The 15,616-nt window shown below is 39.7% G+C and overlaps 1 protein-coding gene across 1 annotated transcript; it reads left to right on the top strand.

The window, feature by feature from the left end:
- Positions 1-6,177: 6,177 nt before the first annotated feature.
- LOC138039898 (tolloid-like protein 2) lies at positions 6,178-15,322 on the top strand. The gene is made up of 4 exons (XM_068885730.1): positions 6,178-6,232; positions 7,419-7,802; positions 10,377-10,781; positions 14,922-15,322. Exons 1-4 carry the CDS (start codon positions 6,178-6,180, stop codon positions 15,320-15,322), a joined length of 1,245 nt encoding a protein of 414 aa, XP_068741831.1.
- Positions 15,323-15,616: the final 294 nt, after the last annotated feature.

Raw genomic sequence — 15,616 nt, 5'->3', positions numbered from 1 at the left:
CAGTTTGTGTCATATTTTGTTGTTTATTCCCGAGCGTATGGCAACTGAGGTGCTTTTGAACAACAAGTGACAACCCAATTGGAAACGTTTGCTGAACAGAAAGTGCTGCCTTTGTAATTCATCTGCAAATGGTTAGACTTCTCGCCAGCGCGGTGAATATATCTTCCTATAAGGAATTTCTCAACTAAACCCTTTTTCAGTAAATATAGATATAACCGTACTTAATATGCTGCAACATATGTTGCTTGATGAGAGACGCTACACATTAACATAAAATATTAGTAATGCTCTGCAGGAGTCGAAAGGACAAAAGACTGGTATGTTTAACTGTATGCAGGTAGCATATAAATAGGCCAGTTTCGTATTCTAACGGTTGATCTGGATCTAGCATGAAATGGAGGCTAATGCAGGCAAATTAATTTGCATTTGAAAAGATTTAATTATGTTTAAAGGCATACGGTGGCCATGCTGAGTTACGATGGACGGACAACTTGTGTTTTACCCCACTGAATTTTCACATGCATCAACTTGGCCCAGGTTATAAAATCTATTGTTCCTTTTAGCCAGTATAGACACTGCATAAGTAAAGTCTTATGGGGTAAAACGGGAGGCAGTGTGTTACACTTCATTGAATACCACACAAGCCAACATTTTCCAAAATTGGGGTGAATGAGTATTTGATCCACTTTTGAAATTCAACTGATCGATCAGGTACGTATACCGGTATCAATCCTGTCCTTAGTTCTACAACAAGTCTCTTTGCTGTAGAAAAACTACCAGTAAGTAGTGCCTTGTTGCTTTAAGAACAAGTAGTTTGTTGTTGTTTTAAGGAGTAGTAGTTCTTTGAAGTAAGACTTCTTTGAGTAGTTCTTTGCTGTTTTAAGAACGAGTAGTTTTTTGTTGCTTTAAAGAGTAGTAGTTCTTTGAAGTAAGACTTCTTTGAGTAGTTCTTTGCTGCTTTAAGAACGAGTAGTTTTTTGTTGCTTTAAGGAGTAGTAGTTCTCTAAAGTAAGACTTGTTTGAGTAGTTCCTTGCTGCTTTAAGAACGAGTAGTTTTTTGTTGCTTTAAGGAGTAGTAGTTTTTTGAAGTAAGACTTGTTTGAGTAGTTCCTTGCGGCGTTAAGAACGAGTAGTTTTTTGTTGCTTTAAGGAGTAGTAGTTCTTTGAAGTAAGACTTCTTTGAGTAGTTCCTTGCTGGTTTAAGAACGAGTAGTTTTTTGTTTCTTTAAGGAGTAGTAGTTCTTTGAAGTAAGACTTCTTTGAGTAGTTCCTTGCTGCTTTAAGAACTAGGTGTAGCATGTTTGCAGCATCGTTATTTTTGTGGAAATCATGGCTGGCTGCCATTTGTTGAACTAACTGACATAAATTTGGCGATTTGACAAGAATTCGTCATATTTGCCGAATCGAAATCAGAAACCAGATTCGCCAACATGGCTGGCAACCACGCACTGAGCTTTACATACATTTGGATGTGAAAAAGTGAGACATTAAAACACGCTGACTTACTTCAGAATGCCGGAAATCGCGTTTCCGTGGACTAAAATTGCAAACTTTTCCTGGGGAGGATCCCCCCTACAGGGGCACCTTTAATCGAACCCCCTTTTGTAAAAACCTGGATCTGCCCCAGATCAGCAATTGTACATTACAGCATTGCTATCTGTGTCTCAAGATAATGGTTGCAGACCACCTACACAGTAGTGGCCGGGTATTCCTAAGATGTAATGGTCGTTTTTGAAAAAAAATATTTTTGGACCAAATCAAGTTTTTAAACTTCATTTGGTTTAAATGTTTAAATGTTTAAAAACAGTTATGCCACATTAACAAATCTATTTTAGGTAAAAATAATATTTAAAGCCTCATTTACAATAGCAAGTTTTCCTTGGCAGTGTAAATGGAAAGATATGACAAGTTTTTCCTTGTCAAGTGTCCTTCTTCAAGGACACTTGTCAAGGAAAAATCAAATTTGTCAAGGACGATATTTGCTAGTATAAATTACTTGTCAAGTGCACTTGTCAAGGAAAACTTGTCATATTTTTCATTTAAACTACCAAGGAAATCTTGTCAAGGAAAACTTTCTAGTGCAAATGAGGCTTAAATAATGGGAGAAAAATTTGTCTTCTTGAAAAAAAACCGTGAAGTATTCATGGTGACGTCAAAGGCAGTTCATTTGCATGCTAATAGCTCACGCAAAACAATAGAGGTTTTGCAAGGCAGCCATGTTGCATGGCAGGAACAATGAAAATGTTTTGCCTTAGAAAGAGCATTTGTTCCCATAGGAAAAAGAATCTATTGTTCCTGCCATGCAACATGGCTGCCGTGCAAAACCTCTATAGACCTTTTCACGATTTTTGACGCCATCTTGGCTAGGGGCCAAACACGGCTAAAATTAACGCCGTTACAAAGAGGTGGATTTCCACAGTGAAAGTTTCTTTTAAAAGACATTTATACAGAGATTATTTTCATGAAATATAAAGAAGAAGTTCAGGCTACAAGGACCATAAACGTATTTTTAAGATTTCATACAAGCCCTTCTAACCAAGATCATGCAAATTGCCGCAAAATTCGAAGCCACGTGAGAAGATTTACAATTCTAATTTACATTCGTCGTACCTTCCTTAATCGCCTTATTTTCTGTTGAATGAATGATATCAATGAAATTATTTAAATTAGTGGCAAAAGTTGGAAATTCGTCCCTTTTTAGCGGCGCTGCAGTGGTTCAAAGTAGACCAAAATCCCATACGTTACTGTAATTTTAGCCATGTGGCCCCCGGCCAAGATGGCGTCAAAAACATTCAAAGTCAAAATAGACGCAATTTGTTATTTTCTTTTGCTCTTCTTTCATCTTTTTTCTTTGTTTTCGTTCATGGCTTTTAATTGTGACTGACTAATTCACACTGAATGCTTTTACGTAGTCAATGTTGAAAACTGTCCACTTGCAAAATTCTGTGCCAAGCAGTGCGCTCGCACCACCTTTGCGTGATCGTTGTTATGAATGAAATAACGAAAACAGCTACTTATTAGTTCTGAGTGCGCGACTGTAGCGCGATTTTCCGTTATCAAATTGCTACGGTGATTTGAGCTTGAAATTTAACCAAGGCTTAGTTAATCGGCGAGACAGGTTTAAACGTTTACACAGTAAATAAGCAAAAACACAACACTTATGACTTTAGGATGACATGTGAGTTGTCCACAATCAGAGTTGCGTGGTAGAGTGGAATTGGATACTACTCTTTTTGAAATGTTATCTCGGGGATACTCGGGAAAGAATCGGAACCGTGTACTTATTCGGATACTCTGCAATTGTCGAAAAGAGGCATTCTCCCATACCAAATTTCTAGTTTCTAAAGAAACTGTGGTGCTGCGTCGGTGGGAGAGTGAAACAGGAAAATCTGACGAAGGGGTAACGCTCGAAACGTCAGCTTTCCAAAATCGTTGACGGTGGTTATTCGACCTTTATCAAATGATAAAACCAAATTTTCCCATTCTCCCATAACGCTTCATGGTTATTTAACCTCGCTTTGAGCAGGCTACCAAGTCTCTCACGTATGACAGAACATGTTACGGTAAAAGCCCAAAAGTTGACAACTCTTTCCATGGTATTGTTCAGAGCAGTCTGAAAATCATCCGTTCTATTTCTGCTATCGCAGACGGTAAATGGACCAACCTGCTTAAAGAAAATACATAATCGGCGAAAGCACAGGAAAAACTGGTTGATGGGTTGACTTGTTTTTGTCAGTTTCTGCTTCATTGACTAAAAAGGGTGCTACATTTGACATTTGAGCTCTATGGACGTCATAAAGATCGCCAAATGTTACTCCTCCAGTATTTAATTTTAGTGGATTTTAAAGTAGACTTTTCTAAGAAATGAAGTGTTCGAGAACAAAGCCACTGTTAAATGGAGTTAGAGGAAGCTTCCTTATGATTTATTTGATGGATTGAGCCGGTAAACATTAATTAAACTTCAATATACGTAAAAGGGAAACATGATATTGGGTTTTACAGCCCGTGTCCTTGTTTCTCTCAATTGAGAACCAAACCGTCTTAGTATTGCTGCGGTGGTTTTTCGATGAAGACGTTTAAAAGCACTTAATCATAACTTTAGAATTATTAGTGGTTTTGCAACAACATAATGGCATCGAGCTTTCACCTCGTCGACTACCGGGTTGTATCTACCGTGACGTCAAACTATTGGCATCTGCTTCGGAGGCAAGAAGAAAGTTCTTCCTTGTTTTGATCATTGGCAATCAATGCATGCAGGGTCACAAATTGAGGTGGAAAGGAATAGCTGGTCTGCTTCGAGTGTTTATTTACATTTGTAGGTAGATTAAAGGAAAAATTGTTTATGTTCCTTGTAGCAATGTAACCTTTTTAAAAAATAAAGTACTGTCAGCAAGCCAAAATATGGGAATTCGTGTAAGCGTTTACACAGTAAATCAGCAAAAACACAACATTTGTAACTTTGGGATGATGGAAAAAAGTGACATGTACACTTGCAGTGAGTTGTTCCACAATCAAAGTTACATGGTAGATAGAGATTACTTCATAGAAAATGCGGGCGTACGATTTTTATTCACGAGTTGACAAGTATCAGAAAACGAACGATCAACCCCTGGAATAAATTCCATTTTCCTGTCTTCGACCTTCGTTTTCAAAAGTCGTTCAAGCAATCGTACATCTCGTTCAGTTTTTTGAGCGGCATTTCTGTTTTCTTGTTTTAAAATAAATTTCTCAACTGAGCAAACAGAAGCAAACCTTCCCTCGGCTCGGCCATTTTTCACAGCGCGCGTTTTTTGTGCAACGGCTGTCGCATGACGTTCCATTCGATACGTTCATTCATCACTAGTGAAATTTCGTCGTTCGCGTTGCTGATTGGACGAAGGATTTTTCTTCACAGTGAAATTTTGTCGTTAGCTATATTGTTCCTGATTGGCTGCATTTAGAATCAGTACCAATTTTAGTCAATGTGATTTTCGTGGATAAATCTCAGTACCTATGAAATAAAAGTGGAATTGGACACTACTCTTTTTCAAAGAGATGTATTTCGGATGTTGTCTCGGGGATACCCGGGAAAGAATCGAAACTTTATACTTGTTCGGACACTCTGCACCCACACTTCCTCTATACGCTCTGACGAAGGGCTAACGCTCGAAACGTCAACTTTACAAATTGTTCACGGTGGTAATTCGACCTTTATCAACACGTTTGATGAAATCAAATTTTCCCATTCTCCCATAACACTTCATGCATGGTTATTTTTAAAACCTCCCTTTGAGCAGGCTACCCAGTCTCTCACGTTTGACCGAGCATGTTACGATAAAAGCCCAAATGTTGACAACTCTTTCCATGGTATTGTTAAGAGCAGTCTGAAAATCATCTGTTCTATTCCTGCTATCGCAGACGGTAAATGAACCAACCTGCTTAAAGAAAATACATAATCGGCGAAAGCACAGGAAAAACCAGGTTGATGGGTTGACTTGTTTTGTTTTGTTAGTTTCTGCTTCATTGACCACAAAGGAAGGAAAATATGCAAAGAGTCCTTTGACATTTCAACTCTATAGAGGTCATAAAGACCGCCAAATGTTACTAGTTCTTCCAGTGTTTAATTTTAGTGGATTTTAAAGTAGGCTTTTCTTAACCTAAGACATGAAGTGTTCGAGAACAAAGCCACTGTTAAATGGAGTTAGAGGAAGCTTCCTTATGACTTGTTTGATGGAAAGGAAAGGAAAGGAAAAAAATTTTAATTAAGTGTCTAGCCGTTCTAGCGCTGGAGCACTAATTGGGGACACTGTAACCTTAAATTAACAATGAAAGAAAATCAAGTCAAATTAGGGTAATTAATCAGTTAATTAATTAAACTTCAATATACCGGTACCTAAAAAAGGTAAACATGATATTGGGTTGTACAGCCCATGTCCTTGCTTGTCTCAATTGAGCAGCAAACCGACTTAGTATTGCTCATGTGGTTTTTAGATGAAGACGTTTAAAAGCACTTAATCATAACTTTAGAAGTGTTTTTTCCACAACACAATGGCATGGAACTTTCATCTTCTCGACTACCGGATTGTTTTCGTCAAAACAAACCCACCGTGACGTCAAACTATTGGCATCTGCCTAGGATGGAAGGAGCAAGTTCTTCCTTGTTTTGATCATTTGCAATCAACACATGCAGGGTCACAAATGGAGATGGAAAGGAATAGCTGGTCTGCTTCAATTGTTTGTTTAGCATTTTTTGGTAGGTTAAGTACAAAATTGTTCATGTTTCTTGTAGCAATGTAATGTTTTTAAAAAATAGAGCACAACAAGCCAAAGTATGGGAAATCGTTTAAGGTTCATGCCAGCGAAATCCCTTCTTCTTTATTACCTCTGAGGAAAAACTGACACGTAACGTTAACCCAAGATACTTTGATTTTATCATGTTTTTTTTTAAAGTTTATGTAAGCCATACCTATGCTGCAAAACAACTTAAGGTGTCTCAAAATAGTTTTACATAAAGGACACTCTCTCTAGATCGAATAACGCCACAACACTGTATCACGTAACAGCAATGTTATGGTGCCATGTGAAACACCGATTATTTCTGAACAAGATGTGATCATTATTGTGATGTAATAAGTTACCTTCGCAACGGGAAAGCTCAGCAAAAAACACCCTATATTTTGGATTTAGTTGCTCATATCTCAAGAACGAACTCGGTGACCCCCCTTTTTAATCGCTGAAAAGTGATGAGAAGGCCACGGTGAAACTTTCGGCAAAGTTTAAAAGAATTGTGTACAGCAGATTCAGAATCACCTCATAAAAATCACAGAATTAAGGTGGCTCTGAATCCGCTATACCGAATTTGTTGAAACTTTGCAGAACGTTTCATCTTGCCCTTCTGATTACCTTTGAGAAATAAAAAATGGGGGTCACGAAGTTCGTTTCTAAGGGATAAGGATCTAATGACAAAATAAATGGTGTTTTTACCGGGCTTGCCCGTTGCCACGGTGACATATTACGTCACAATATTGACTGTATCTTGTTCAGCAATAGCTTGTGTTTCATTTGGTACCACAATATTGCTAATACATGATACGCCGTTGTGGTACCGATCCTTCTAGTGAGGGCGTTCAAGTTCTTTTACGCAAATAAAAAAAAGTAACATTTTGCAAATCTAAACAAGATCATGCACTCTGATTTTCTTGACTATGTTTCGATGCGATAACTTGGATGCTACGTTTGCTCTTTTCTTGAAGAGAAAATTTTGTTTTTAAACTGATTATTTTCTCAAAGTCCTGCATAACGTTTCCCCTCACTAATCAAATGATTGGTGTTCCTCGTGCGAATACAATTTGTTTTATTCACCTAAAAATACAAAAAAAGAAACAGCCGTGAATTTCATTTGAATGCATTCTCTTTCATTTTCTTTCATTCTCAAACAGTCCTAAACTTTCTGCTATGTGTGAAAGCACAGTGCGATCCGAATGGTGTGTCTCTCACTGGCTCGAGCGGCAGTTTTTCAAGTCCAAACTATCCATCTGATTATCCAAACAGCGATACTTGTCGATGGATAATTTCTGTTCCGCAAGGCTCTCGAATCCGGCTCGATTTCACGACATTTATTTTGGAAACCTGTTTGGTGTCTTGTTCGTGTGATCACGTCATAATAAGGGATGGCAGCGCTGAAAATTCGCCAAAGTTGGGAGAATTTTGCGGGAACAACAGACCTCCGCCAACTTTTTCAAGTGGAAGGTACATGTGGGTGGAATTTGACAGTGATTTTAGATCGAACGACCAAGGGTTTTTAGCGACATACACTGCTATTGGTGAGTACCTAGGAACAGTGTAGCTTTAACGAGGCTCGAAAGCGTTTTCCATGGGCAACAATGGGTTCCCAATTCAATCTGAAAGGATTTCTTACTTGTATGCAAAACCTCAGGGTAGGACCGAGCTACGTTTTGAGATATTGCTCAACACTTGAAATATGATTTATTTTCGGTTTTCGCGATTTTAGGTCACATTAAATTTATATCTTGATTCATGAGCAGAAACGAGCAGCTGAAGTATTGCGTAAATGACTAACGCGGGCGCAAGCTTAGCTGGAGATCCTTTCGAGCCTCCCTAAGTTTATTGCCATCATTCCTTATCTTTTTGTTGGTTTCGATGGGGGAGGTGATGGATTGGCCGTCCCATTCGCCCATAACCCATTGGATAAGGTAGTGCAAGTATTGCTTAATTTATTTCCTGTTACATTGTGTTATTATTAATTAATTTGATAGTCTTTACTGTGCTACTACTACTAAGAACCGGAAAAATAGTCGTGCAGCAAGCATTTTAGTACATTTTTTGCCGCACTCCGAAAAGCGACATCGCAAAAAAACGCCAAATTTTAGGTTTTGACGACAACGTGAGCACACAATAATGAACCGTTTATTTTTTTTCACCTTAACTTTAAAAGAGTTCGGACCAGTGCCGTTACCTAGTTAGTTTGTCCGTTTTGTACAACATGAGCAAGATGGACTAATCACGAAGTTCTTATGATAGCGCAATGATACCTTGCATAAAGTGACGTTTTCGTCGACGTTTCCTTTGTCCTTGCTGAAACTCCCTGGTGTCTCGAATATCATGTTTCACTGCTAAAGACCCGAGCAGACGGCTTCAGCATTTGCTTTAACATCCGTTCGATTAACAGTGATGTTAAAACCGATTACCCCGCTCCCCTTTCAACCGTGTTGAGAAATGTTGAGTCGAAGTTGGATCGATGTTGATGATGTGTTGAAACCGATTGCCCACCCCAGCAGTCAACATCGTTCAACGTGTGACGCAAGCGAGCGGGGGGGAAAATCATTTTCCTCCTCGGCTCGCTTGCGTAACCAAAGCGAGCGGTTCAACTAACCCAGAAGGGACTGCGAGCAGTCTATCGAGAGGCCCGCCTTTCAGAGGCAGTCGTGTTTTGTCCCTCGGTCTTTTTGTCGTTTGCGTAATAAAACACGACTGCCTCAGAAAAGTGGGCCGCTCCGACTGATTTATGAAGGAACGGCTTGCAGTCTAAATGGTATCTCGCTGTGATAGAGCGATTTTCAATTGAATGTCGTAAATAATGAGCGAATTGCTTTGGTTTTGCATTTACTTCACTCAGTGATTGGTTCAAATTTCTCGCGCCACTTTTTCAACCAATCAGAAGTGAAACCAAAACCAATCGTGGCTCGCGCGTGCACATTTTCCCGCGCTTTCTGTTGGAACGTGTAATTACTTCGAGTTTTGATTGGTTCACTGTCTTGTCTCCGTCCTTTTTGATTGGCCAAAGTAATTACTTTGGTTTTGGTTTTAGGACACTCATTCGAAAATCGCTCTAACTCACAATTGTTGCTCCCATAGATAATAGAGAGATTTAGCATCGTGCTTTACAGCAAACGGCAAATTTAACGTCATGCTCAGATTGGCGTTTTGCCCCAAAGAAAGAAACCTTTTATTGCCGCTAATTTCTCTCCTGTTATCTACAGATACCAAGTAACTTCCCCGCGAAAAAAAAGAAGCAAATTAGAACAAGACAACGTTCGTGCTTTTATCAGTAGGCAGGTGCCTGCCATTTGACGTTTGCGGGTTTCGCCTAAACGCGAAACTAAATCTTTCAATTGTCTCCCATATTTACAATATGTAAGAAACCAAACAACTTAACAGTAACTTTAAAAATCTTACACTCCGACCCGAAAATAATAGCCTCTTACCAACCGAGCGCGAGGGCCATACTGGGGAATATGGACCCGATATCGTGGCAGTACGGACCGAGGGCAAATATTCCCCAGTACAGTTGTTTATTATTTGCCGCGACATTGTTTCTCTGAGCGATCAGACACTTCCCCGCTTGGTGAATGTCCGCATCTTCGTCCTCCATCAGCAAACTTTGAACGGTAACCGTTTACATGTAAGACTACATTCCCCTTGCTATAATTGTACTGTTATGATGTAAAAATTAAATTCCACTTTTTTGGAACTTTTTTGTGTTTCGCTCAACTTGAATTTCGAGAGAGAGAGAGAGAGAATAGGAAAACGGACCGTGTTCATGGTAATTGCCCGTACAGTAGAATCCCGACCAAAAACCAACCAATCAGAATGCTCATTTAGTCTGACAATTGCTTGCCATATATTAAGAGTATAGGAAAGAATTGGAGTTTAACATAGAATTGATTCTTCCTGATAATTGAGATCTACGGGAAAGACACTCAGGATTCTTTCTTTTTTGTTATCTTAAATCACATTTCTAAGTTAGAGGTGAGTCAAGTTCATGTAATTTCACACCAAAGAGTAAGGAGGTGTCTGTGTATATCGAGAGGGTATATAGCACCAATGCTGACCCTCCCAAAGCCACCATCAGTATAACAACTTTTTTCTCATTTCAGCCGTAACTTCACAGCCGACCGTAACTACACAGCCTCCCGTAACTTCACAGCCTCCCATATGTAATCCGAATGCCGTGCCTCTCACTGGTTCGAGCGGCAGTTTTTCCAGTCCAAACTATCCATCTGATTATCCAAACAGTGAGACTTGTCGGTGGATTATTTCTGTTCCGCAAGGTTATATAGTCCGGCTTGAGTTCTCGACATTCATTTTAGAAAGCTGTGTGGAGTCTTGTTCGTGTGATCACGTCATAATAAGGGATGGCAGCGCTGAAGACTCGCCAAAGTTGGGTGAATTTTGCGGGGACAATAGACCTCCGACAGTTTATTCAAGTGATCGGTACATGTGGGTGGAATTTGAAAGTGATCGAACATTTAACGACACAGGGTTTTCAGCAACATACACCGGTAAGTACCTAGGAACAGTATACGTTTAACGAGGCTCGAAAGGGTTTTCCACAATTAAAAGTGGGTTTCCAATTGAAAAGGATTACCGTGACGTCACTGTCGGTGCTTTTAGCAGGAAAGCGGTTTGATATTTCACTAACTATTGTCAGACTACCTTTGGGGGTTGCTGCGAGTCCCCAACTTTTGCCCTGGCAACGGTACACCACTGCCTTAAGACCGTCTAAAATATATTGTAAATCTAAGCCGATGCCATGATGGTTTCTTTTTTTCAAATTCCGAAAATTCATTTCTTTTACCTTGAAAGTAGTATGAGAGAAATTTACCGAGAAGAACTCTAGTTGAGTTATTTACCAAAACTCTGCTGGAAATTTCCAAGAAATAGATATCTTTTAAGGAGCCTAAAAATAGCTTCCCCTTTTTTCACACTTATCATATACGCGGCAAAATTACTGGAAAACTGATTGGCTGAGAGCATTTTTTCTTAATCACTAGGGCACTTTTGGTAATCAAGAGGGCATAATTCTTGATCCTGATTGGTTAACGTTACTTATTCAGAGCAAGTAAAGTTATAAAAGAATCTTCTTCCAGATTAAACTACTTTTTTGTCCTCATATAAAATACATTTTAAGCGATGTTTCTGTTGACAGCATCGATTTCTTGAATTTAACTTTAACCGAATGGGAGCGTGTTGATTGTCCGGCATGCATTTGTCGTGGCACTGAACGGGCTTCTCTCAATAATTTTGCCCTGTTTGTGATAAACATTTAATCGCAATGTGCCCTCGTGCAATTAAGGATTTTAATTTCACTTGTATTTTCAAAGTTTTCCAAATTTGCCCTCGTCGCTTGGAGACAAATAAACAAATTCTGTTCTTTGATGTAGTTAGGGTAATCATATCAATACGAAATTTGACAAGGGTAATAAGGGTACCCATCAAAGCTTACTCACATCACATCTTCCTCTAAAATACTGTTGCCATGGAAACGACATAATGCATTTCTTTGAGCCTTAAATCAACATATATTGTCTTTGAAAAAACGGGACGGTGAAATCTTCCCATTGGGAGTTACCAGATAATGTTAGATATACCCTCTAAAATATTTTTACTACAATCAAAAAAACACTTCCTTTTTTTCTTCAGATGTTAAAAGTGTGATTGCTTAAAACTTAACTGACAAAATTTTGAGCTTTGATTTTTATCCAAAGACTGTTTAGTTTGAGTGTAAGTTTTGGATTTCACGGTCCACCATTGCTCACGTTCAAAACTGACCGATTGGACCTCAGGGGGGCTGGATCTAGGGAAAGTGACGTCATTTACTCACTAGCTTGAAATTTCAACTTGTAAACATGCAAAACACGATTTGAAAAGTCTGAAAGCCCGAAACTCCAGTGCTGCATATTAATTCATCAGCGTCCACACATATTGCATTCTTGAACTGTCGAGTCTTTGACGTCATTTTTCCTCGATCCAGCTCTCTTAAGATTTTAAAGTTAGTAATGGCGGACCATTAAATATGAAAATTCCAGTTCCCTTTATGCACTAGTCAGCGTGATATAACAGCTGGATAATGGTATAACAGCACAGGGGGCTCTCATATGCGACTAGATACCCAAAATAATGCATGTGAGGTGATCTCCTTTGCTGGAACTCAATCCTGTAAAAGAAGTCAGCACTGTTTCTCCAATAGGCATAAGATTACTCTTTACCACATCCTTTACAAAGAGCTGTACCATGTGTTCGAAGTTCCCAGTACAGGTGACAGGGTCTTTTTGAGTAAGGTCTGATTTTTGTTGCCAGGTCATATTGTTAATCTCATCACTAGTTAGCTCTTTTTTGTCTACAAGTCTACCAAGGATTTTCAAAAGAGGTGACCACCTTGCTTCTGCTGCAGAAAATGAAAAGAACCACGAGGAATTACCTAATTGGCGAATGATAGCAAACGAGTCCTTTCTGCATTTTTCAAAATATGGAGGTGCTCCTCTCAAGTTTCTCAATACTCTAAACCCTTCATCAAGATGTATTAATTTATTTACACAATCGTCTGATTTTAGATCACCTGCAATGTATTTCTTCCCTTTGGTTTTACATTTTCGAAGAGACAGAGATGCGCTATTTTGAATTTGTTTGATTTGAAGCTTTTTCAACTTTTAAAAGATCTTTGGTACTGATCTATGACCAATATGGCCGCCGCGCGAATAAGGTCCATTGCGTCATTAACACGCATCCCCGCTCTTCTATTGCTTTAAAATGGCAAATTTAATTTGGTACTCTTCTCCTCAATCCCACAGCTCAGACGTTTATTTCTATTTCGTTGTTTTGGTTCCGCTGTCTTGAACATATATTGAAAAAGACAGAAACTAGTCTACAAAGTTTTTGAAAAAGGACTGACAAAGATGATCATGATCTTTGCATATCTTTAGTTCTAAAGTTAAAGCTAATAAGCTCGGAAGCTTCAATAAATTTTCTCTCCATGAAGCCTTTATTTCTGCGTCCCTCCTCCTCTAAGGGGTTGTTCTTTCCAAACCTCGAGCCTTTTCTATTCCTTAAAAAATACCGACTTTGACTTTTCAATATTGCTTCCACGCACGCACGTTTGGGGCGCGCAGAATAGGGACGTGGTCGTCAATGGGAACGCCACAAAACAACATCATTGGTTAAAAGAGAAGAAATACACTTGCGACACAGACATTTGAGTTGCTCTTCACAACAACGACGTGAAATCCCCAAATGTTTTTGACGACAACGTGAGCGTACAAATGCAAACCTTTCATTCCAAATTGTTTACTCTGAAACCGCTCGTGCCAATACTTCGCCCACATTGTCACGGTACAACGTGAACGAGATAGAAGTCCCCGCTCCACGAGCGTAAACTGGGTTGCCTGTGGTACGTGTTATACAAAAATAGAAGGCACCGAGTTGGGTGATGTTGAACTGCAGCTTTCCAGTTAATTTTTTCAAGTGGGGGGTCATTTAGACCATTTGAGGGGTCACCCACACGTCGTGCCAGCAGTGACCCTTTGGCTCATATGTTCTCACGTTGATTATGTCCCAGGGGCATCGTCGAGAGGACCCCCCCTTCTCGCCCCCCCCCCCCCCCCTCCCCCCCCCCCCCCCCACATGCTCCCTATCCATCACGTTAGTGATGTATGTCTATCAAGGCAAAATGTATTTGAAATAAGAAAAGCTCTGAAACTGAACTAGCCGTAAAACCGCCTGATGCACACTGCACCACTTGAAAGTCGGTTGGTTACAGAAGCTCTTTAATTAAATACTGCACAGGGAAAAGGGGAGGAGTTACGGCAACGACAATGCCACAAATCAAGAATATTATTGGTTAAGAAAGGCAAAAAAATTGCGCTGCACGTGCAGCACAAATTTCCGTGCATTTCTTCGCGGTATTCAACAAAATAACGTGAAATAACCAAATTATTTTTTAGGTTTTTACGACAACGTACGTGAGATGTAACAATGAACCATTCATTTTATACTTTTACTTTAAAACCATTCGTACCCATAAGCTCATAAATGTGACATAATTGGTTACCATAGCAGCAAGAAATCCATCCAAAAACACTCTACATTTTGTCTTCAGTTGCTTGTATCTCTAAAACGAACTTGAAAACCGCCATTTTTCATTGCCACAAAGTGATTAGCTGGGCCAAAATAAAACTATTTGTGTAGTGTCAAATAATTCTGGGTAGCAAATGTAGAGCCACCTTAAGTTCTCGAATTCTTAACGAAGGTCTGAATCTACTCCACAAATTTTTTTTCAACTTTACAGAGAGTTTTATTTCAGCCTGCTAATCACTTTTCGGCAATGGAAAATGGGGATCTCCGAGTTTTACGTCCTGATAACGAACCCATCGTGTTAGGCAATAATTGGTGTTTCATTTGGTATCATGACATTGCTGTTATGTGATACAGTGTTGTACAGTCAATCCTTCTAATAGTACAGTCTCTTGAAAGTGCTGAAACTGGTTTTAGTCACCGTAAACTCTTATTTATTGGTCTCCCACACAGCCGCTCCTCGCCACAAAAGGCCGTTCGTCAGGGTGAAGAGCGTTGCGCAGCAAAGGACAGCTCCTTGAAAGACTATATAGCTCTTTGTTTACTCTTGGTTTTATTAATCGACTTTTCAGGAGTTTTGACGGATGAAGGAAACTCAATAAAGGTTATTATTGCCGTTTCATCTTGTTTTGTCGCCTTGTTGATCATCGTCATCGGAGTGCTGATATTGCTCTTAAGACGGAAACGAAATGCAGTACCTGAAATAACCTCTGGCGATGCTCCAAGGGCAAATTCGCCTGACCAAAACACCCGCAATGATTCCTCTCTTGACCAGCACACGTCAGCGCAACGTTTTTACAAGGAACTCTCTCCCAGGCCTCAGGCAGATATACAGCCATATGCAGCTTCACAACACGGTAAAGGAAGTCATGGATACTATAATGTGAGCTTCTCACGAGAGGAAACACAACTCGACCAATACGAAGTGCCACTGCCCTCCGGAGATACACCAACATATGAAGAAATTAACTAGGTATGAAATTGAAGGATGGCGCGCGGTGGGAGGGCAGTGAAATGGAGAGGAATCGTTTGAGGAATACTTGAACTCGAGAGACCAGTGCATGGTCGCTCATGGAGTCTGATGAATTTCTTTAACTAGCAGTGGTCGAGGAAGGGTGACCAACAGAGGCATCTCAAATTCACAAACGCAGTGCAACAAAAGACCTAGAGACTCTTTTGACCGTGAAATACGAGGCGCCCTACGCAGCGTCATTATCAGTACGTAGTTGAGTTTTAATCCTGTTTGGTTATTTTCTTAGACCTAATC

Source organism: Montipora capricornis, chromosome 3 (assembly GCF_036669925.1).
Source record: "Montipora capricornis isolate CH-2021 chromosome 3, ASM3666992v2, whole genome shotgun sequence".
NCBI classification, from domain to species: domain Eukaryota; kingdom Metazoa; phylum Cnidaria; class Anthozoa; order Scleractinia; family Acroporidae; genus Montipora; species Montipora capricornis.
Note: the sequence above shows the minus strand (reverse complement) of the source record. Positions and strands in the feature narration are given on the sequence as shown.

What these genes read in the sequence shown, in the direction of transcription:
- LOC138039898 (XM_068885730.1), top strand. Translation starts at nt 6,178, where the DNA reads ATGGAGATGGAAAGGAATAGCTGGTCTGCTTCAATTGTTTGTTTAGCA. An exon ending in TGTTTGTTTAGCATTTTTTG is followed by an intron (nt 6,233 to 7,418) that starts GTAGGTTAAGTA and finishes ATTCTCAAACAG; the next exon opens with TCCTAAACTTTCTGCTATGT. An exon ending in AGCGACATACACTGCTATTG is followed by an intron (nt 7,803 to 10,376) that starts GTGAGTACCTAG and finishes TTCTCATTTCAG; the next exon opens with CCGTAACTTCACAGCCGACC.